This window comes from Spermophilus citellus (assembly GCF_964194105.1).
Source record: "Spermophilus citellus genome assembly, chromosome: 3".
Lineage (NCBI taxonomy): Eukaryota > Metazoa > Chordata > Mammalia > Rodentia > Sciuridae > Spermophilus > Spermophilus citellus.
Window position 1 is genome coordinate 229,434,834 of NC_138184.1, and position 17,835 is coordinate 229,452,668.

At 51.9% G+C, this 17,835-nt stretch overlaps 1 protein-coding gene across 1 annotated transcript in view; it reads left to right on the top strand.

Annotated features, from left to right (window-relative positions):
- The window catches only part of INSIG1 (insulin induced gene 1), a 222,088-nt gene that overhangs the window by 199,130 nt on the left and 5,123 nt on the right, over nt 1-17,835 (top strand). Inside the window, exons 2-6 of the mRNA XM_081284197.1 lie at nt 12,780-12,825; nt 12,971-13,361; nt 15,661-15,785; nt 17,128-17,294; nt 17,607-17,706. Of these exons, the coding sequence (XP_081140323.1) occupies nt 12,995-13,361; nt 15,661-15,785; nt 17,128-17,294; nt 17,607-17,706 (759 nt within the window). The 5' untranslated portion in view covers nt 12,780-12,825; nt 12,971-12,994. The remainder of the gene's footprint in view (nt 1-12,779; nt 12,826-12,970; nt 13,362-15,660; nt 15,786-17,127; nt 17,295-17,606; nt 17,707-17,835) is intronic.

Here is a 17,835-nt window from a genome sequence, read left to right on the forward strand (position 1 = left end):
CCTCTGCCTAAATGTGCAGGCCGTCTGCTACCTGGTGAAGCCACACTGCAGACACCCCATATCCTAATGGGGCTCTTTTTAGGGTGTGACCCTGGGGTCAGAGAAGAGCAATGACCCCATGCCCGGGGCAGGGGCGATTCTAGCCCCTTTTTAGAACTCCTAATACATAGAATGTTTACACCAACACTCCCAAATCTGAGCAGGAAATTAGTGCAACATTTAATCATGATTACCAAGTGAAAAATTCCCTTAGATTAAGTTGCTACTCAGCAAAATTTAATATGTAACGAAAACAAACTAAATCTAGAATCAATAAAGTATAGTGGTTCTATTAATTAATAGCACTATTTTATTTTATAACTGCTATTGAATATGAGAAATATACATGGTTTAAGCATTTCTTGTTAAGGCACAATTTAAGTAATGGTGTGTGTGTGTGTGTGTGTGTGTGTGTGTGTTTCAGGGGATGGACATCAGGGCCTCATGCATACTGAGCAAGCATTCCACCACTCAGCTACACCCCCAGTTCTGATTTTAAAATATACAGACAGGGAAACAGGAAAACATTGTGAATGAAAAGTAGAACAAAAGTCATTTTTCCCATCAGCAACTGACAAAGACTGAAATAAGGACCAGATGATCAGTAACTTTCCCATGTCTCCACGTGGGATGCAGAAGAGCCCACACAGAGATAAGACAAATAAGGATTCTATTCCACACTCAGAAACCAGGATGATGCGTTGGAAAGCATTTCCCCACAGTTACTGAGTGTGAGATTGTATTATTTTAGGTCAGTGCCAGAACTTATCCTAAAGAAAAAGAATAAAAGTTGTACACAAAATATTTAACTGTTAAGATATCTGTTGCAGCTTTGTTTATGGTACTGAAAATACCAGATGGTCTGTAGTGTCCAATGGTAAGATAGGTTAAGAAATCTGACACATGTACCCCACGCAGCCAGCAAGAATGTGGTAGACGTGCCATTGCTGTCCCAGAAGGCTGCTTGCCAGAATTGCTGGGGGAGGAGGTGGGCTGAGAAATAGGACACAGAATAACACACAGAGGACAATGTTCCTTATTAAAACCCATGTGCAAATTTACACATGTAAAAGGACCTAGTGGGTATACACCAAAATGCTAACCGTGGTCACTTCCAGGTTTTGGGGTCATGGGTGATTTTTATTTTCTTGTTTTACTTCTATTTTCTGACTTTCCTCATTAGCATGAATCACTTGTGTAACTAAAAGCAAACAAGTTTTTTTTTAAGACAATCACACATGCCAGGGCATTTCTTATTTTTAGAACACTTGCTTTTTAAGTTTACATTTATCCAATGAAATTCTCAGGGTATTTTCAAGACTATTAATAAATAGATGCTCTAAATGAGTGCACATATACCCAGCCACCCAACTCCCTTTAGAGTGCAGCCAGTGCTCTTGCTGTGAAGGAGCCCCAGTGTCTTTCCCCAAAAGCCTAAAAACAGGGTTTGCAGCAACAGCTGGGGCTGGGTGCTTGGAACTGGGTGCTTGGAACTGGGTGCGTGGCCCTCGCTTCTCTTGGGGTTACTGTTGGCCCTTCTGAGGTCTTCAACTCTGTGCATGGAAAGAGAACTGGTGATCTAAATTGTGTCCCCAGAAAGATATGTTGACCCCTGGGACCTGCAATGTGACCTTATGTGGAAATAGGTCACTGCAGGTGTCAAGTGTTGAGATGAGGTTATACTGGAGAAGGGTGGACCTTAATCCAATGTGACCATGCTTTTCCAAGAAGAGGAGAAAGAGAGAAAGAACACCACATGCAGACGCAGAAGGAGGAGGTGAGGATGGGGTGGAGCGGGGGTGGCACATCCACAGGCCGAGGAGCATGAGGACAGCCAGTTGCAGGGGGTGATGGGGCAGGAGGGTCCTCCCAACACCTTCCAGGGAACATGCCCTGTGACACTTGATGTCTATTAACCCTGCTCTCTGTGACCCTGCTGTGCCTATTATCAGATGCCATGACAAACAAGTGGCAATTTTATCTTTCTGCATTGAGACTCCCAGCCAGCCAGCAGGGCCCCTTCAGCCACTGTCCTGGTACAGTGGCCTCCCTCTAGAGATCTTGGAGTGAGGGCCAGCACTGCACGCTGCTACCATAAAGTCAGCAGATCACAGTGTTGTCAGCTGTCAGCTGGCTTCCCAAGCCTCCGGTCCTCGGGAACCCAACGGGGCCCAGCCAGGCTTGCCAAGGGGTTAGCTCTTTCTGGAAGCCTCTTGCTGGGCACATGATATGAAAAGGTGGTGAGTCTTCCAGGCCTGGGCAGGAGCAGGATTCCCCCAGAAGGTTTAAACAAAGGTTTAATAACAGATGCCCCGGAAGACAAGGTCAGGCTAAGGGAACCAAAGTGGGACAGTGACGAAGCCACAGAGAAGCAACTAAGAGAAGCCGTCCCCACCCCCGGGTGGAGGAACCAGGCAGGAGAGCTTGGTCACCTGGAAAGTAGTGACAGAGACCGCTGAGCAAGCAGGGAGCAGCCAGGCCACCAGGCTCTCCTCTCCCGCCAGGCCTCTCCCGGCCTCCCCACTTGCAGTCAGGGAGCTGGCATCAGCTGGGGACAGCTGCAGTCCACCTGCAGCCCAGGTCACAAAGGGGAGGGCTCCCAGGGGAAGGCAAACAGAATGACCAGCAGAGATAATGAGGACCCCTGGGGTTCACCCACGGAGAACTAAGCCAGGGGCCAGTCACGGATGGACGGACACAAGAGAACAAGACCAGAGGGATCACCGGACGCAGCTCCCCTTGCAGCAGGTTCTCATGTGCGAAGAGGAAGAAGTGCACAGGAGGAGAGAGCAGTGGTGCCCAGAAATGAAACCCACCAAAGAAAGAAGACTTAGTGGAGGCCCCCCTTCCTGGGGTGAGGCCTCACCGAGTGTCGGGGTGCAGACTGGCCCGCGAGGTGCAGGGCCCCTCCTGCTCTTGTCTGTCTCTCCACTGCCTGCAAAAGCCCACCCCAGGTGCTGCGAAGGCAGGCCTGGTGCCAGCCAACGCCACGGAGGAGCCGGGCCCCAGGCATTCCTGCTCCTTCCACCTTTCCACTTCTCATGATGGTGGTAAGATTCGCACTGCATAAAGATGACTGCTTGTATCACTGTTAAGTGTGCAGTTCCGTGACACAGGTACACTCTCATTATCATGTGGTGGTCACCCTTATCCAAACCCAGAACTTTCTCAAGCTCTGAAAAGGAAACGGTCCCTGCTAACCCTCACCCTCCCTGGGTGTGGCCCTGGCAACCACACTCTACCTTTTGTCTGTGAAGCTGACGGCTCTGGGGACCTCAAGTGGAATTTGTTCCTTTCTGCCTGCCTGGTTCACGGAGTGTGGGAATGCCGTCACGTGCCCACCATGTGGCAGCATATGTCAGAATTTTCTCCCTTTTCAAGACTGAATAAATATTCGATTACTTGTAAACCTCACATTTTGCTTTTGCATTCAGCTACTGATGGCACTTGGGTTGCATCCACTCTTTGGTGGCTGGCACGACTCCCCTATGAACAGGGGTGTACAAACGCCTCTGTAAGACACTGCTTCCATTCCTTTGGGTGTGCCTGCAGAAGTGGGTTGTTTGGCAGTGGTGTGCTTGACACTTCTGAAGAAGCACCGCAGCACAGCACATTCCCACCAGCAGTGCACAAGCTCTGCCTTGTTGTGCTCATAGCTGCGTGTCCTGTCCTGTTTGTTATAAAATCCATCCTGGGGCTGGGGCGGTGGCTCAGTGGTAGAGCGCTTGCCTCGAATATGTGAGGCACTGGGTTTGATTCTCAGCACCGCATATAGTATATAAATGTCCATTGACAACTAAAAATGTATATATTTAAAAAAACAGACAGACAGTATCCATCCTAATCATGGTCTGGTTTGCATTTTCCTACCACTAATGATAGTGAGCATCTTCTCCTGTGCCCACTGGCCTTTTGCACAACTCCTTTGCTTCCTGCATTTTTTATACATGTAAATTTTGAAGTCTGCTGTGGCTTGAAAGCTGCGTCCAGCCCCGTCCCACCATTGCCCACCTGGTGCTCACAGCCCTCCCACATTCCCACCCAACAGCAAGCTCATCACATACCCTTCCACCCTCTCCGCGCCCAGCCCTGCTTCTCCCCACAGGTTGACTGTGAGCTTGGTGACAACGCTGTCCACGCAGCCTCTGGCGGGAAACCTCCACTCCTCTGGTCTCCGTGGGAACCTTAGCCCTGTGTTCTGCACCTGGGCCTGTCTCACATCCCAGGAAACATTTATCCACACCCTCTATGGCTACCATCACCTGCTCTGTCCCTTAGGGTCCTGTCCCCTGCCCTTCCTCCCCCACTCCCAGCCTGGCTGCCAGCCAGGACATGGTCAGTCACTTTCCCTCCTCTTGTTGGTCCCGAGCAGGACACACCATGACTGCCCTTTACTGATTTAAGATTCTGCTGCCAACAGCTACAGGGAAACTGATGAAGGAGTTTTAAAAACACAGAAGAGGAAGTCACAAGCCTTCTGCAGTCCCGCACAGTTCTGGGAATCATTGTCCCCTGCCTAGAGCCTGGCCTGGCTGCTGGTCCCCCGGGCAGCAGTGGGAGTCCAGGCTTCTGCTGCTGGTAGCAGGGCCCCCAGGGAGAGAAGCTGGAAAGTGCTGGTACTTAGTGAGCAGGAGCCCCCAGTCCCTCCCTCAGCCAGTCCCAGGCTACTGCCCACAGGCAGCGAGTGGGAGGGAAAGAGCCACATGAGCACTACACAGAGGCACAGAGAGACCGCAGCCATGAGTGGGCCTGCACGTCACCCCAGTTTAAATGTCCACAGAGCCACTGTGATTCTTGCAATATAGAGAGTTGACAGAAAGCTCTCTGCAAGGCTGGGTGAAGAGACCACAGGAAGTCAAAGCCGCTGTTTATCCCATGGCAAAGCGCTCTGGAAAGGTTGAACTCAAACATGACCTTGAGCATGTGATGTTTATTAGGGCACAACCCAGCCTGCAGGAACAAGATACCTGAAGGGCCTCAGCTAGAAGCTCCACGGTGCCTCCGGAGCCTGTCAGTGAGGACGGGCTTCATGACCTGGGGACGCTGGGGCCAGTCATTCCATTGTCCTGGGCACGGTGTGATCTAGCCCCCCTGGTGGAAGCTGGGTCTCCACCATGCCCACATCCCCATTGCAGGGGTCAGAGTCCAGGAGCACAGCTTTCTCCCTAGAGGGCCCAGGAAGTCACACACCTCCACCTGCTCACTTCCCGTGGTCCAGATTCAGGCACCTGACCACACCCGACTGCAAAGAAGGCCAAGAAAAGTAGCCTCTGGCTGTAGCCAACCAAGATTCACGGCATTCCCCAACTAAATTTCTAATTTTTATCCCTCATATGGGGTATAAAAGATATGAGCCCAGCCACGCATGTATGATTAATTATAAATATGTCTATGAACACATTTAGGGGTGCTGGCTGAACTTCCACCAGCAGGATTGTTATGGTTTATATGAGGTGTCCCCCAGAATCTCATGTGTGGGACAACACAAGAAGGTTTAGAGGTGGGATGATTGGGTCATAAGAGCCTGAACCCAATCAGTGAATCAGTCCTGATAGGGATTAACTGGGTGGTGACTCGGCAGGTAGGGTGGGACTGGAGGTGGTGGGTCCTTGGGGACATGCCTGTGGGGTTTGTGTTTTGTCCAGGTGAGAGAGCTCTCACTCTGCGTCCTGATTGTCGGTCCTGAGCTGCTTCCTCCACCACACACTTCCGCCCTGACGTCCTGCCTCACCCTGAGCCTCAAGGAATGGAGCAGACTATCTATGGACTAAGGCCTCTGAACCCATGAGCCCCAAATAACTTTTCCTCCTCTAAAATCATCCTTGTCAGGTGTTTGGTCCCAGCAGTGAAAAGTTGAATAAACCAGGACTCACAAGCAGGAAGGACATGAGGACACAGCCCCCAGACCGGGAGCTGAGGAGAGGCACTCGGGCGGGCTCTGCTCGGCTGGCCTCCCTGCCCCTCGGCTGCCACGCTCAGGATTCCTCCCTCAGCACTCGTTGCTTTCTGCCTGGACTGGCTTTGCCCATCTCCTGCGACAAGCTTGTCTCAGGAGAGCTGGAGGTCAAGCTCATGATCTCATATTAACTCATTCCATCTGCCAAGACCCTGTTTCCAAATAAGGCCATACTCTAAGGTTTCAGAGTGATTCAGGCTATTAAAACACCATGAACTGCAGCTTAGAAACAAGAGATGCGGGCTTCTCACAATTCTGGAACTGAAGTCCAAGATCTGGTGCTGGCAGATCTTGTGTCTGGTGAGGGCTGCCTCGTGCCTGCCCTCGCAGGGAAAGGCAGGGGCCTGCTCAGGTCTCTTTTGTAAGGGCACTTACAAAAGAGATCCCATTTGTGAAGACTCCCCACCTCCTGGTACCATCACCTTGAGGGTGGGGGTTTCAGCCTATAGATTTGGGGGCATACCCAGAGCGTAGCACCTGGATGAGTCACCTGAGAAGTGAGAGGGAGGCAGGAGAGCCAGCCAGGGATGGCAGAGAGGAGTGCAGAAGGATGGGAGGAAGAGGCCCTGGACCAGGACAAGCCTCCAGGAGATGGGAACAGGAGTGAGCTTCTCCCTAGGGCCTCCAGGAAGAGCACAGTCCTGGGACACCTTGGTTCAAAGAAACCCATTTTGCACTTCTGACTGCACAACTCTGAAATGATGACTGTGTTGCTTTGAACCAGGGTGTTCATGCTAATTGGCTGCAGCAGGCCTGGAGACTCAGTGTCCTCCTCTGCTATGAGCTCGTGAGCTTCTCCAACGTCTCCTCTCTGTCTCTCCATCCACCCCTTTCAGGCCCCCCTCCACCAACAGTGATGGAGACCAGAAGTCTCGAGCAGGTGTCCTTAGAACCACAGTCCGTCTGGCAGCTCTGGGGAGGTCTTTCCTTGCTCCTGCCAGCCCCTGGCAGTCTTTGGTGTTCCATGGCTAGTAGCCTCTCTCTAGCCCTGCTGCTGACTTCATGTGGCCTCCTCCTCCCTTCTCCTCTTCTTATAAGGACACTCATTCTATTCCAGCATGACCTCATGTTAGCTCATTCCATCTGCCAAGGCCCGATTTCCAAATAAGGCCACACCCTAAGGTTTCAGAAAGGACATGTGTCTGGGGGGGACACTACCCCACCCAGCACACCCTCTGCCCATGCCACCGTCACCATCCCCTGGGACCTGGGCACCTGACAGCAGCCCACCTCCATTTCCTAAATCTGCTACCAGCCTCAGCCCCGCCGTCCAACACAAGCATGACTCATCTAAACCTGGGCTCTTGGTTCCCTGACCTCCTGGGTGACTCACTGCACAGCACTCCAGCCACCCAATCCTCAGGCCACTGTGGACTTTGCCACCATCTGCAGTGCTCGTCCTGCCACCCCTGTCCTTCCACCCCTGCCTGGCCATCTGTTTTCTGAGGCTGCCATCCAGGAGCACACCTGGAGGTGCTTGAGCCCACTTGCTCCCGGGGATGACAGCAAGCTGCTGTTCTGCACCAGGCGCCTGCACCAGGCCCGGCAGCCAGGCTGAAGATCAAAACAGGCTCACCCGTGTCAAAGTCCCACATCAGCAACCCAAAACTAGGTTGTCATCTGACTTTCCAGGAAATCGGGAGAGGCAACAGCCAGTTCTGCCAGACTGGGCAGTTTCAATAAGTTCCCTCTGCTTCAATCCTTACTTCCTCTCATCCTTACAAAAGTATCCAGAAGTAATCTGACATTACCCAGTTATTTCCTTACCATCTTCTCTCCATCCCACCTTACAGGGAAAGTAACTTCGAAACTGTTGCCGAAAGCTTGGTCCTTGTTCCCGATGCCAATCCAATAACAAGGACATGGTTTAGAGAAAAAGAAAAAAGACGATTTATTGCTTAGCTACCAAAGGAGAAACACAGGGGCGTCCTGTCCCAAAGGCTGTGATTCTGCTCATCTGCAGGAACAGGGAGCTTTTATAGAGGTGATTCAGAGAAAATGGGATTAGGGAGGAGAGATCAGGAAGGAGAAGATCAGGGGAAAGAGGAGCAGGGAGAAGTTTAGGGAAAAGAAGATTGGGAAGAAGATTGTAAGTTTCAGAGTCACAAGGGACATAGTCAAAGCATCATGTGAATCTGTTACAGAACGACTTGAAACACTTTCTGTTCTTTGTAAAATCTTCAGCCCTTCTGTCTACAAAACCCATCTCTGCTCCGAGGAGCCCTATTCCCATGGAATGACGCATTGCCCAATTCTAGAACAGCAAATAAGGCCAATTAAGATTGCTAAACTCAATTGTCGTCATTTTGTCCTTGACCGGGCGAACAAAACAAAGCTCCCTGACCTCTTGGAGCCAATATTCAGTGTCCACAGGGTGCAAGTCCACATCAGTCCTCCCTGCCTGTGAGACCCTCTTTCTTTTCCCTCTTCTCCCTCCATCAACCACGGGCCATTACCCTGTGTCCCCTTGCCCTATTGTCCCTCCTGTACTTCACCAGGAAACCCCAATTCTGGATGCCCCCCACCTGCCTTTTCCATCGTCTGGGACAGCAATATAGAATAGCCATGCCACCTTGCAGGCCAGGCGGGGACGCCACAGCCAGGCACCTCCCTCAGGCCCTGCTTCTCTCCGCCGCCCCCTCCCTCCAATCCAGAGCTCTCCTTCAAACACAGCGGCCACCTCATGGCCCTGGCCTCCACTCCCCTTCCTTCTCCTCAACAGACCCGGAGCCCGCCTGGTGCTACAGCCAGCCCTACTCAGGATCCCAGACCCTTCCTGGGCTGCACAGTGCCCGGCTCCACTCTGTCCACTTTCACACTTGCTCCCTCCTCGTTGTCTCTCTCTTCCTATAGAATCTTCCAGGCCATTTAAATTTGTTCCCGTCTCTCCCATTTTTGAAGCAAAACTGAACAAAACTCCCTCCACATCCGTTCTGTCCCTCCACCTTCTCCTCAGCCCAGCCCTCCAGGGCTGCCTACACGTACCAGTGGCTCCCCTTGACTCCTGTCTGTGGCAGCCTGGCTTCTCCTCAGGGACTCTCACCAAGGCCCCCACTGACCACATGCCGCAGCCTTTGTCTCACATGCCCTGGCCGGCACTTCGCCTTCCTGTCTCTCTGGACCTTCCAACCCAGCGTCTCTGTTTCCTCCTGTCCTCTTCTCACCCCCGAGGATGGCTGATTCCTGGTCCTACATTCTCTGCCTCAGCCACCTCTGCTCCAGTCTCTGATCAATCTGCCAACAACCGTCCACTCAAAGGGCTGTACAATGCGAATCTTGACTCCTCTATTCTCCTTTCCAGGGATAGACAGGGGTTGGACAGCCTGGCCCCTCAGAAGCAGCTCTGGGCTCCTCTTGATTCTCCAGAGTCTGAGGATGTGCAATCCAGCGTCCAGCAGCTGCTGAGTGCCAGGATCAGGGAGAGTGAAGCAGTCAACCACCATGGTAAATGTGGACCAGTCGCTGGTACCAGTGAGAGCTAGGAGACAAGAGCTAATGGGGGCATGGTTTTGCCCCAAAGGACTATCCCCGCAAGGCATGCTGGGTGCTGCCACCTGCATGGCAGGTGGCAGTGTGACTGTGTTACTAGTAGAAATCAGGATCGGGTCCATGTTCCACAGAGATGAAGAAGGAACACGGCGATAAGCAAGCAGAAATTTCTTAAAGAGGAGGTCAAGGTTCAGACATATAAGAAAGCTACCAGTGGAGTGCATGGAGGGCAGGAGTGCCACCGGGTTGCCTGACATCCCTTCTTTTAAAGGCCCAGGGTGGAAGTTGACTGGCCTCCTTTTAACCTGTCCTTGAGATTTTAATTGTCATGTGGGTGTGCTCACGCTGAATTGCATGGTTGTCTTTTTTTTTTTTTTTGTAAGAATGGAGTCTTTTTCCCCTTTTGGGAGATAGATGTTGCTTGACGAGTTGGAGCACATCAAATGGTGGAGCATGGCTCAAACAGTGGTCCTGACAGGGTCCTCCTTATGGACCTCACCACTTTCCTGTCTGCCTGTTTCCCTGCCTCATTGTGACTGTGCTGTCTTTGCAGAGCTTCAGCAGCTCCGGGGCACCACCTAGCACTCACCCTTTCTGCTGCCACACTCCACTTCCCCTCACACAGACTCAGCAAGTAAGCTCACACACCCAGGATGAGGAATACTACACTGCTGTGAAAAATGATGACGGGATCATTTCACACCTGCCTGGGTGGCTAGAATCAGAAAGTCAAATAAGAAGTGTTGGAGAAATCAGAGGCCTCATGTGCTGCTGGTGGGGATGTAAAACGATGCTGCTGCCTGGAAAGAATCGAGCAGCTCCTCATGTGATTACACATGGCTTCCAAGTGACCCACTTCCAAGTGATCCCAGTCATTCCATCCAAGAGGAATGACAATGCACACAGCCTGTGCAGGTGTGCTTATAGCGGCATTATTCATAACAGCCAGAAAGCAAACAACACAGATATCCACCAGGTAAGTAAAATGCGGTATATCCATACGATGGAACATTATTCACCCCTAAGAAGGAATAAAGTGCTAGCACGTGCTGCAACAGGGTGTGTCCTGAAATCATTGGGCTAAAGCCAATCACAAAAAACCACATATAATATGACCCCATTCATGTGAAAGTCCAGAACAGGAAACCTATAGAGACAGAAAGTAGGTGAGTGGTTGCCTGGGGCTGGGATAGAGGTGCAGGAGTGACAGTGACTATGGTGATGGTTGCACACTTCTATAAATAAAATAAAAATCACTGGATTGTCCACTTTAACTGGGTGAATAGTGCTGTATATAAATTGGATTTCAATAAAGTGTCAAAAATGATGCCATACTCTATATTGATTGACTCTGAGATGTTTGTGGCCACTTAAGAACTAGTGTCATCACATATAAAGTATGATATGATCCTATTTTTAAAAAACACACATTTATACATAGGAAGAATATCTGGGGATACATTCCTACCTCCAAATGTTAACAGGTGGTAGCATTATCAATGATTCTTTTTAAAAATTCTCTCCCTATTTTCTAAATGTTTAAAAATGAATGTGATGCTTTTATATTAAAAATAATATATTAGTCACCTACCTAATTACATATTCATTAATATTATAAGGGGGGAAATGGCAGGAATACTGACTAAAGGCAAGTAAATTGCTCAATGCATGCTCTGCGTGGAAGGCAAGGGGCCATTCTGGCCAGCCCTTCAGTCCCCCGAGTTAAGCACCCGGGGAAATGTACCAAAGCCAGAGGTCTCCCTTGACTCCATGATCGCTCTGTACCCATGGGGCTTACCAGGCTGCTCTCCAGGGATTTGGGGAGAAGGGATGGCAAGGTGGTTAGTCCATCAACAAAGTGAACTCCCCTGCAGTAGCAGCACATCAGAATACCCAGGAACACATTCTCTGAGTGTTTAACCTGGAGCGACCGATAGCTGGGCAGAATGGCCTCTTCTCTTCTAAGCAGAGTTTGCATTTAGTAGAGAAATTAAATCACTAGAATAGCCTCACTTAGAGATAAGTCCATTTCAAACCTGTGTTTAAATATAGTTTCTGATGGTGAGGCTGGGTCTCCATAAGTCCCTTCAAACTCTTCCACTGTCACTAACCTCCATGGCCTTCATTTATGAGGGCACACTGACACACTCAGCCTAAGATTAGGAGCCCCAACAGCCCTTGAAGGAACCCACAGAAACTGCCCCCAGGTATCCCTCCACAATGCTGAAGAGCATTTTGGTCTGTGCATTGGAGCAGCCACAGGTCTAGGGCCCCAGGAGGTCCCAGAGTTCAGGTCCTGGGCTCCTATGGTCCAGGTGCAGATGAGAGGAGGGGCAGGAGAGTGGGGAGACAGGGTGGTTTCAACACGGATGTGGGTAGGCTAGCTGAAGGACTGGACGGCCTCTTTTCGCACTGGGCACAAGCAACACGGAAACGCAGTGTCCTAAGCTGTGCACCTGAACATAAGTGATGTTACAATGGAAAGAAACATCTGGACTGTTACTGGGAGGGCCTGCGGCCAGGCAGAATGGGACGAGCAAGAGATCCAAGTGCGACTTGGCACCCTGGGAGGTGAGGAGCCTGTGCGGCTCACTGGGCCTCGCAGACCTGGATAACCCGGCTACAGGAGGCCGCCTGCTGAAGACCGGCATCCCGGCCCGCGGGTTTGGGGACGGGACGCGTGCCCGGCTTTAGGGCCAGGCTGCCACGTCCGCGCACCGCCCCATCAGCGGCTCGGTTCGCCGCGGCGTCTCCCAGCTCGCGCCCAGGGACCGGCAGCTGCTGGCGGGGGCTGAGACGGAGCCGGCTCCTGGAGGTGTCCACGGGGCGCTCTCGCTCTCGGCACCAGCCGCGGAGGTCCTATCCCCTGGCAGCCGGGCAGCTGTTCCGATTTTGCTGTCAATACGCACAGCGCTCAGGTCTACGCGAATATGTGCGTGCACAACCGTCGCGCGGGAGCCGGGGCCGGGGCGGCGGAGCCCGCGCTCCCTCCCGCGGGACCGCGCTCCTGCCCGAGCGCGAGTGCCGGACGCGGGTCGCGGTGGCGTGTGCGCACGTCATATGGGCCGCCCGCCTCTCATTGGCTGCGGCCGCCTCACCAGACCCAGTGCGGACGGGCACGCGGGCGGGGCGGGGCCAGGCGGGGCCACGCCCCTGGGCGGTGCGGGAGGGCGGCGGGTAGGCCGGGCTGGGTCACGTGGTGTGGGGCCGTGGCCCGCCTTATAAGCCGCGCGCCCGCCCGGCGCCGCGGCCGCACTTGGGCCGTCCCGGGCGCGCCGCCTCCTCTCCCGCTGCCCCGCCTCCTCTTGCCGCTCGCGGGTCGTGGCGGGTGCCCCTCGCAGGTACGCGAGCGCGGGGCCGGGGGCACCGGGGCCGGGGCGGGACGCCGGCGGGGTGGGGCCGGGCGCGGGGCGGGCGGGGGGCCGCAGCCAGCCTTTGTCTCCCCGACGCGAGCGCCGCGGTGACTTCTGCGCGTCCTTCCTGCAGGAGCCCTCCGCGCGGCGGGCACCGATGCCCAGGCTGCACGACCACTTCTGGAGCTGCCCCTGTGCCGGCGCCGCGAGGCGCCCGAGCCCCCAGAGAGCCCGCGCCGCGAAGCCGGTGGCCGAGCTCGGAGACATGAGCGCCCCCGTGGCCCAGGCCGCGGGCGCAGACCCCTCGCCTAGGGGCCCGCGGGCCGGGGCGAGCGGCCGCGCCAACAGCTGGCACCATGACCTGGTGCAAAGGAGCCTCGTGCTCTTCTCGGTCGGGGTCGTGCTGGCCCTGGTGCTCAACCTGCTGCAGATCCAGAGGAATGTCACGCTCTTCCCCGACGAAGTCATCGCCACCATCTTCTCCTCCGCCTGGTGGGTGCCCCCGTGTTGCGGGACGGCGGCGGGTGAGTGCCCTTCTTGTTCTTGTGGAGCAGAAGTGGAGATGTCCCTTCGGTCAGAGTCGCTTTGGGCCATAAGAAACGTGTATTTGAAAATGGAACCACCCACAGATAAAAACTGGGTATCCCGTGTTGTATTTAGGGAAAGGAAAGGGACTGGACAGAGTAGGGAGTCCCCGATGCTGGCCAAGATAACAGCTCTGAAGTTTGAGGAACCAGTGATGGAGATGAGGTCAGGAGATAATTGGCTGTTTGAGCAAACAGCTGGCCCGGATAGAGGAGTCCCAGCCCTGTAGTGTCCAGGCTAACCAGGAGCAGCTGTCACCCAAAGCTACCGCCGCAGGATTGGCCGCCTGGAGAACTGGTGAGGCAGTGTTGCCAGGCTATTGGCTGTCCCAGCAGACATGCTACCCTGCTGGACAACTGAAAACAAACCCTCACGTGCTCAGGAGGCGGTTGCCAAGGGAGCAGCTTCCCAGCACTTCCTTCTGCAGATGGCCCTGGGCCTGGCCTGGAGCCAAGGCGTCACCCATAACTCCCCCTCTCACCAAGGGCACAAGAGAGGCCCTCCTTGAGAGTTTAGATTTGGGCACACCTGACCTGTCACAGAGACATTTTGGAACCCAATATGGGCCAGTTAGTGTGAACTGCCATTTTTGTTTTGTTTTGTTTTTTAGAAAAATTTCTTAGTTATCATTTAGCAAGTTTGTAAAATGGTGAATGATTGTGGCCCAGCCAGTCATTTAACATTCCTCTAGTCATGGAGCATCTGTTTATTGAAGACACTTGCAGATGCTTTCTGCAGCCTCACTCTGCAAGCTGTTGAATTATGAAAGTGAGCAGAGCCAGCCCTGTCCTGAGGCGGTGGGGAAAACAAACTCGCTCTGAGTAACTCAGAACAGCGGGAACAGCATCGAGGGTGCTTTGTAGCTGACTTTTATTGACAGCTTCCTTAGGCTTTATAAGCTATGGCTCCATTTTACAGACGGGGAAGCTGAGTCACAGTTAAGTATAATGTCCAGTGTACTGGCTGCCACAGCTATTAAGCCCTCTGCTCTGAAGGCTCAGTACAGGGGCAAAAGTCTTGTTGTGGAGCTGTTTCAGCGAGGCAGGACACTGCCAAGTTTTCATCTGTGTTTCAGAACGGTGTGATCCTGCTGTTCTCTAAACCTTTAAGGGATGGCTATACTGATTGAAAGTCCTTTTTGAAGAATTCCATGTTCCATATACATTTGACTAGTAGTTTCTTTGAACCAAAAGCTTGATCTTCAAAATGAAATTTGAATTTGTAATTGACTCTTCATGAGTTCCAGGAGTATCTGAAATGGTTTCTCATGCTCTTATCTGAATGTTTAGTTGAACCTACATCTCTTCACTGTGGAAGAACCTAAAAGCCTGAGATTTTCATGACAAGGGAAATGACAACCTGTCTCCTGAGTTCCCATGCTTGGATGTGGTTTACTCGTGAACTCTGTCCCACAGTCCCACAGTGCCACCCTGGCAGACCCATGTCCCGGGTGGACTGTAGGGAGTTTGTTCATCCCCCTCCTTTGTTTTGTGCGTGCTGCTTCTCTTCTGGGAAGAGACCTTCCCATTGTCCAGAAGCTAAGACCCCAGGCTCAGGGATCTCTTCCTGCTCTGCCCTCCAGTTACATCATTATCAGCATTTCACACATGAGAAAACAAACACCAGGAGCCACGTCCATCCAAGGCCAACTGGGACTAGCAGCTGAGTTTCCTCTTTATGGGCCTGTATTTTCCACAGCTTGGGACTTAGGCCCCTGGCAGCCAAAGAAACCAGAGTGTGATGGCCTTACCTGCCAGTAGCCTCAGTCTCCTAGAGTAACTGCAAGAGCCCCTTAAAACTTGAGTCCACTGTCCCTCCATGGGCATGGGACCCAGCTCCAGCGCTGGGTGGCAGCAGGAGTGTCAAACTGTGATGTGACTTGGGGCCACAAGTGTTCACGGATGCTCACCTCTCCATTGTAAAACGGAGGTGGTATGTGGCCATTTCAGTTTTGTGCTTGAGGCAAACTGAATATTAGATACTGCAAGATCAAATATTATTATTAATATGGATGATTTAATCCTCTGCTTTTGATTCATTTCTAGGTTTTTTGGGACGTGTTTAAAAAGCAGTGATTTTTCTTTTTAACTTTTCAAAATGGTGATCTGGATGGAAAGTACTGTGAAGTAAATATTATGTTAAAGCTGATGAACTTCCTAGAAACAGGCCTGGTCTGAGTGTTCCTGTCGACCACGGGGAAGCTGCAGTTTTCAGCTGGTGTGTTCTTCCTTTCCACAGCGGTTGTCGGCTTGCTCTACCCGTGTATTGACAGTCACCTTGGGGAGCCCCACAAGTTCAAGAGGGAGTGGGCGAGCGTCATGCGCTGCATTGCCGTCTTCGTTGGCATCAACCATGCCAGCGCCGTATCCTTTCACCCATGTGCTATGTCTAGAGCATGGTCTGGGGCTATGTCAAAGCATATCAGGACTTTTATTGAGTACTTAGTATTCATTATCTCATCCAAGTATTTTATTTTAAGGTATATTACATAGTTTTCACCTAGCGGGACTTTTAAGGTGCAAGTTGTAGCGTCCTTTATAGATCATTTCAGGAAACAGTTGACATAATACCAGAAGCAGGGTGGATTGCCAGATGCAGAGGCCACACCTGTAATACCAGTGGCTTGGGAGGCTGAGGCAGGAGAATTGTAGGTTCAAAGCGAGCCTCAGCAACTTAGTGAGACCTGTCTCAAAATAAAAAGGGCTGGAGATGTGTCTTAGTGGCTAAGCGCCTTTGAGTTCAGTCCTTAGTAGTCCACCCGCCCTGCAAGAAGAAGCAAGAGGCCCTCTCTTTCTCAGCAGTTATCATTTAGCTCCTGGGAGTTCGTTTTATCAGTTCACTTGATGTGTCTCCCTTGTCCTTCCAGCAGATGTGATGGCTCTCCTGGCAAAGAGGACTGCCCCAGGGTGTGGCTGTTGGCACCACATCTCACTAGGAGGTGTCTAAATTTGCCCCTCTGCCCACAGAAGGCCAAGGAAAATTGTGGAAGGCCCCTGGCCTCTGGCACCCACAGGTGTGCTGTGTGCCATGCGCCGTGCATTTCTCAGGAAGGCAGTCCAGAGTTTACCGGGGAGCCCTTAGGATTTAGGGTTTCTTTAGGGCAAGTTGGAGGGAATGATTTTTAGTGTTGCAGATTCTGAAGTCTGTTTTCCCCCTATTTAATGGTATATAAGAGAGTCCTGGTAAATCAGTTGACAAGCACAGCTGTAGCAGACTGGAGCCTGTTGAGCTGGGTGCCATATTGACTACGTGTCTGCTGTGGACATGAAGGCCTGGCCTGTTCACTTCAGACTGCTGAGAGGGAGAGAAGGGGAACTGTAGATGGCTTCATAGCAAAGTGTTGGCTGGCGGCCAAAATACCACCAGAATTTCATGCATGGCTTTCAGAAAGTTCAGAGAGAGAGAGAGAGAGAGTGTGTGTGTGTGTGTGTGTGTGTGTATGTAGGGGGGCAGTGCTGGGATGAAACCCAGGGCCTTGAACACGCTAGCCATGCCCTCTACCTTGAGCCACATTCCCTGCCCAAGAAAGCTCCTCCTTAAAGCTAGGCTTTGCCTGGTGGTCCCGTGAAGATCTAGGGTCTGCTGGCCGTGTGGTTGTCATGGATGGGGAAGATTTATTGGATAATAAAGACTTGCACGTAGCTCCTATGGTTTTTGATCTTGTGGAAAAGTCATTAAACTTTTCCTTAACTTTGCTATCACCAGAAGTTGGATTTTGCCAATAATGTCCAGCTGTCTCTGACCTTGGCAGCTCTGTCCCTGGGCCTCTGGTGGACATTTGACCGTTCCAGAAGTGGCCTGGGACTTGGGATCACTATAGCCTTCCTAGCGACTCTGATCACCCAGCTTCTCGTGTACAATGGAGTCTACCAGTAAGTATATGTCTTCAGGCTACTTGTGTGGACAGAAGGACCCATTATATTTAGGTATTTTCTTGTTTTATTTGGCTTTTGTGCTAAATTACAGATTTAGGTTTGAAATTCTCAAAACGCTGCTTACTCTCAACTCACATACTAAAAGCACACTGTCCGTACTTCCCGTAAGGAAAACTGAGTCGGGGCAGTGAGACGCGTCATTCCTGTGTTGGCAGTTGGCAGCATTTTTGGCGTCTAATATCCTCTATCACAGAAGATCTTTGGCCTGGAAGCCAGCGGGTGAGACTGACTGGGCGTTTTTCCTTCCAGGTACACATCCCCAGATTTCCTCTACATCCGCTCCTGGCTCCCGTGTATATTTTTCTCAGGAGGTGTCACAGTGGGAAACATAGGACGGCAGCTGGCCATGGTAAGTCTCCCACACTGGACACTGCCAAGTCTTGCTGGTAGAGTTGCTGTATGTGGTACATTGTAGTTTGTGCTGATGTGTGTCTAGTTCAGAATCATTAACAACAATTATTGAGAAAAGGTTATGAAA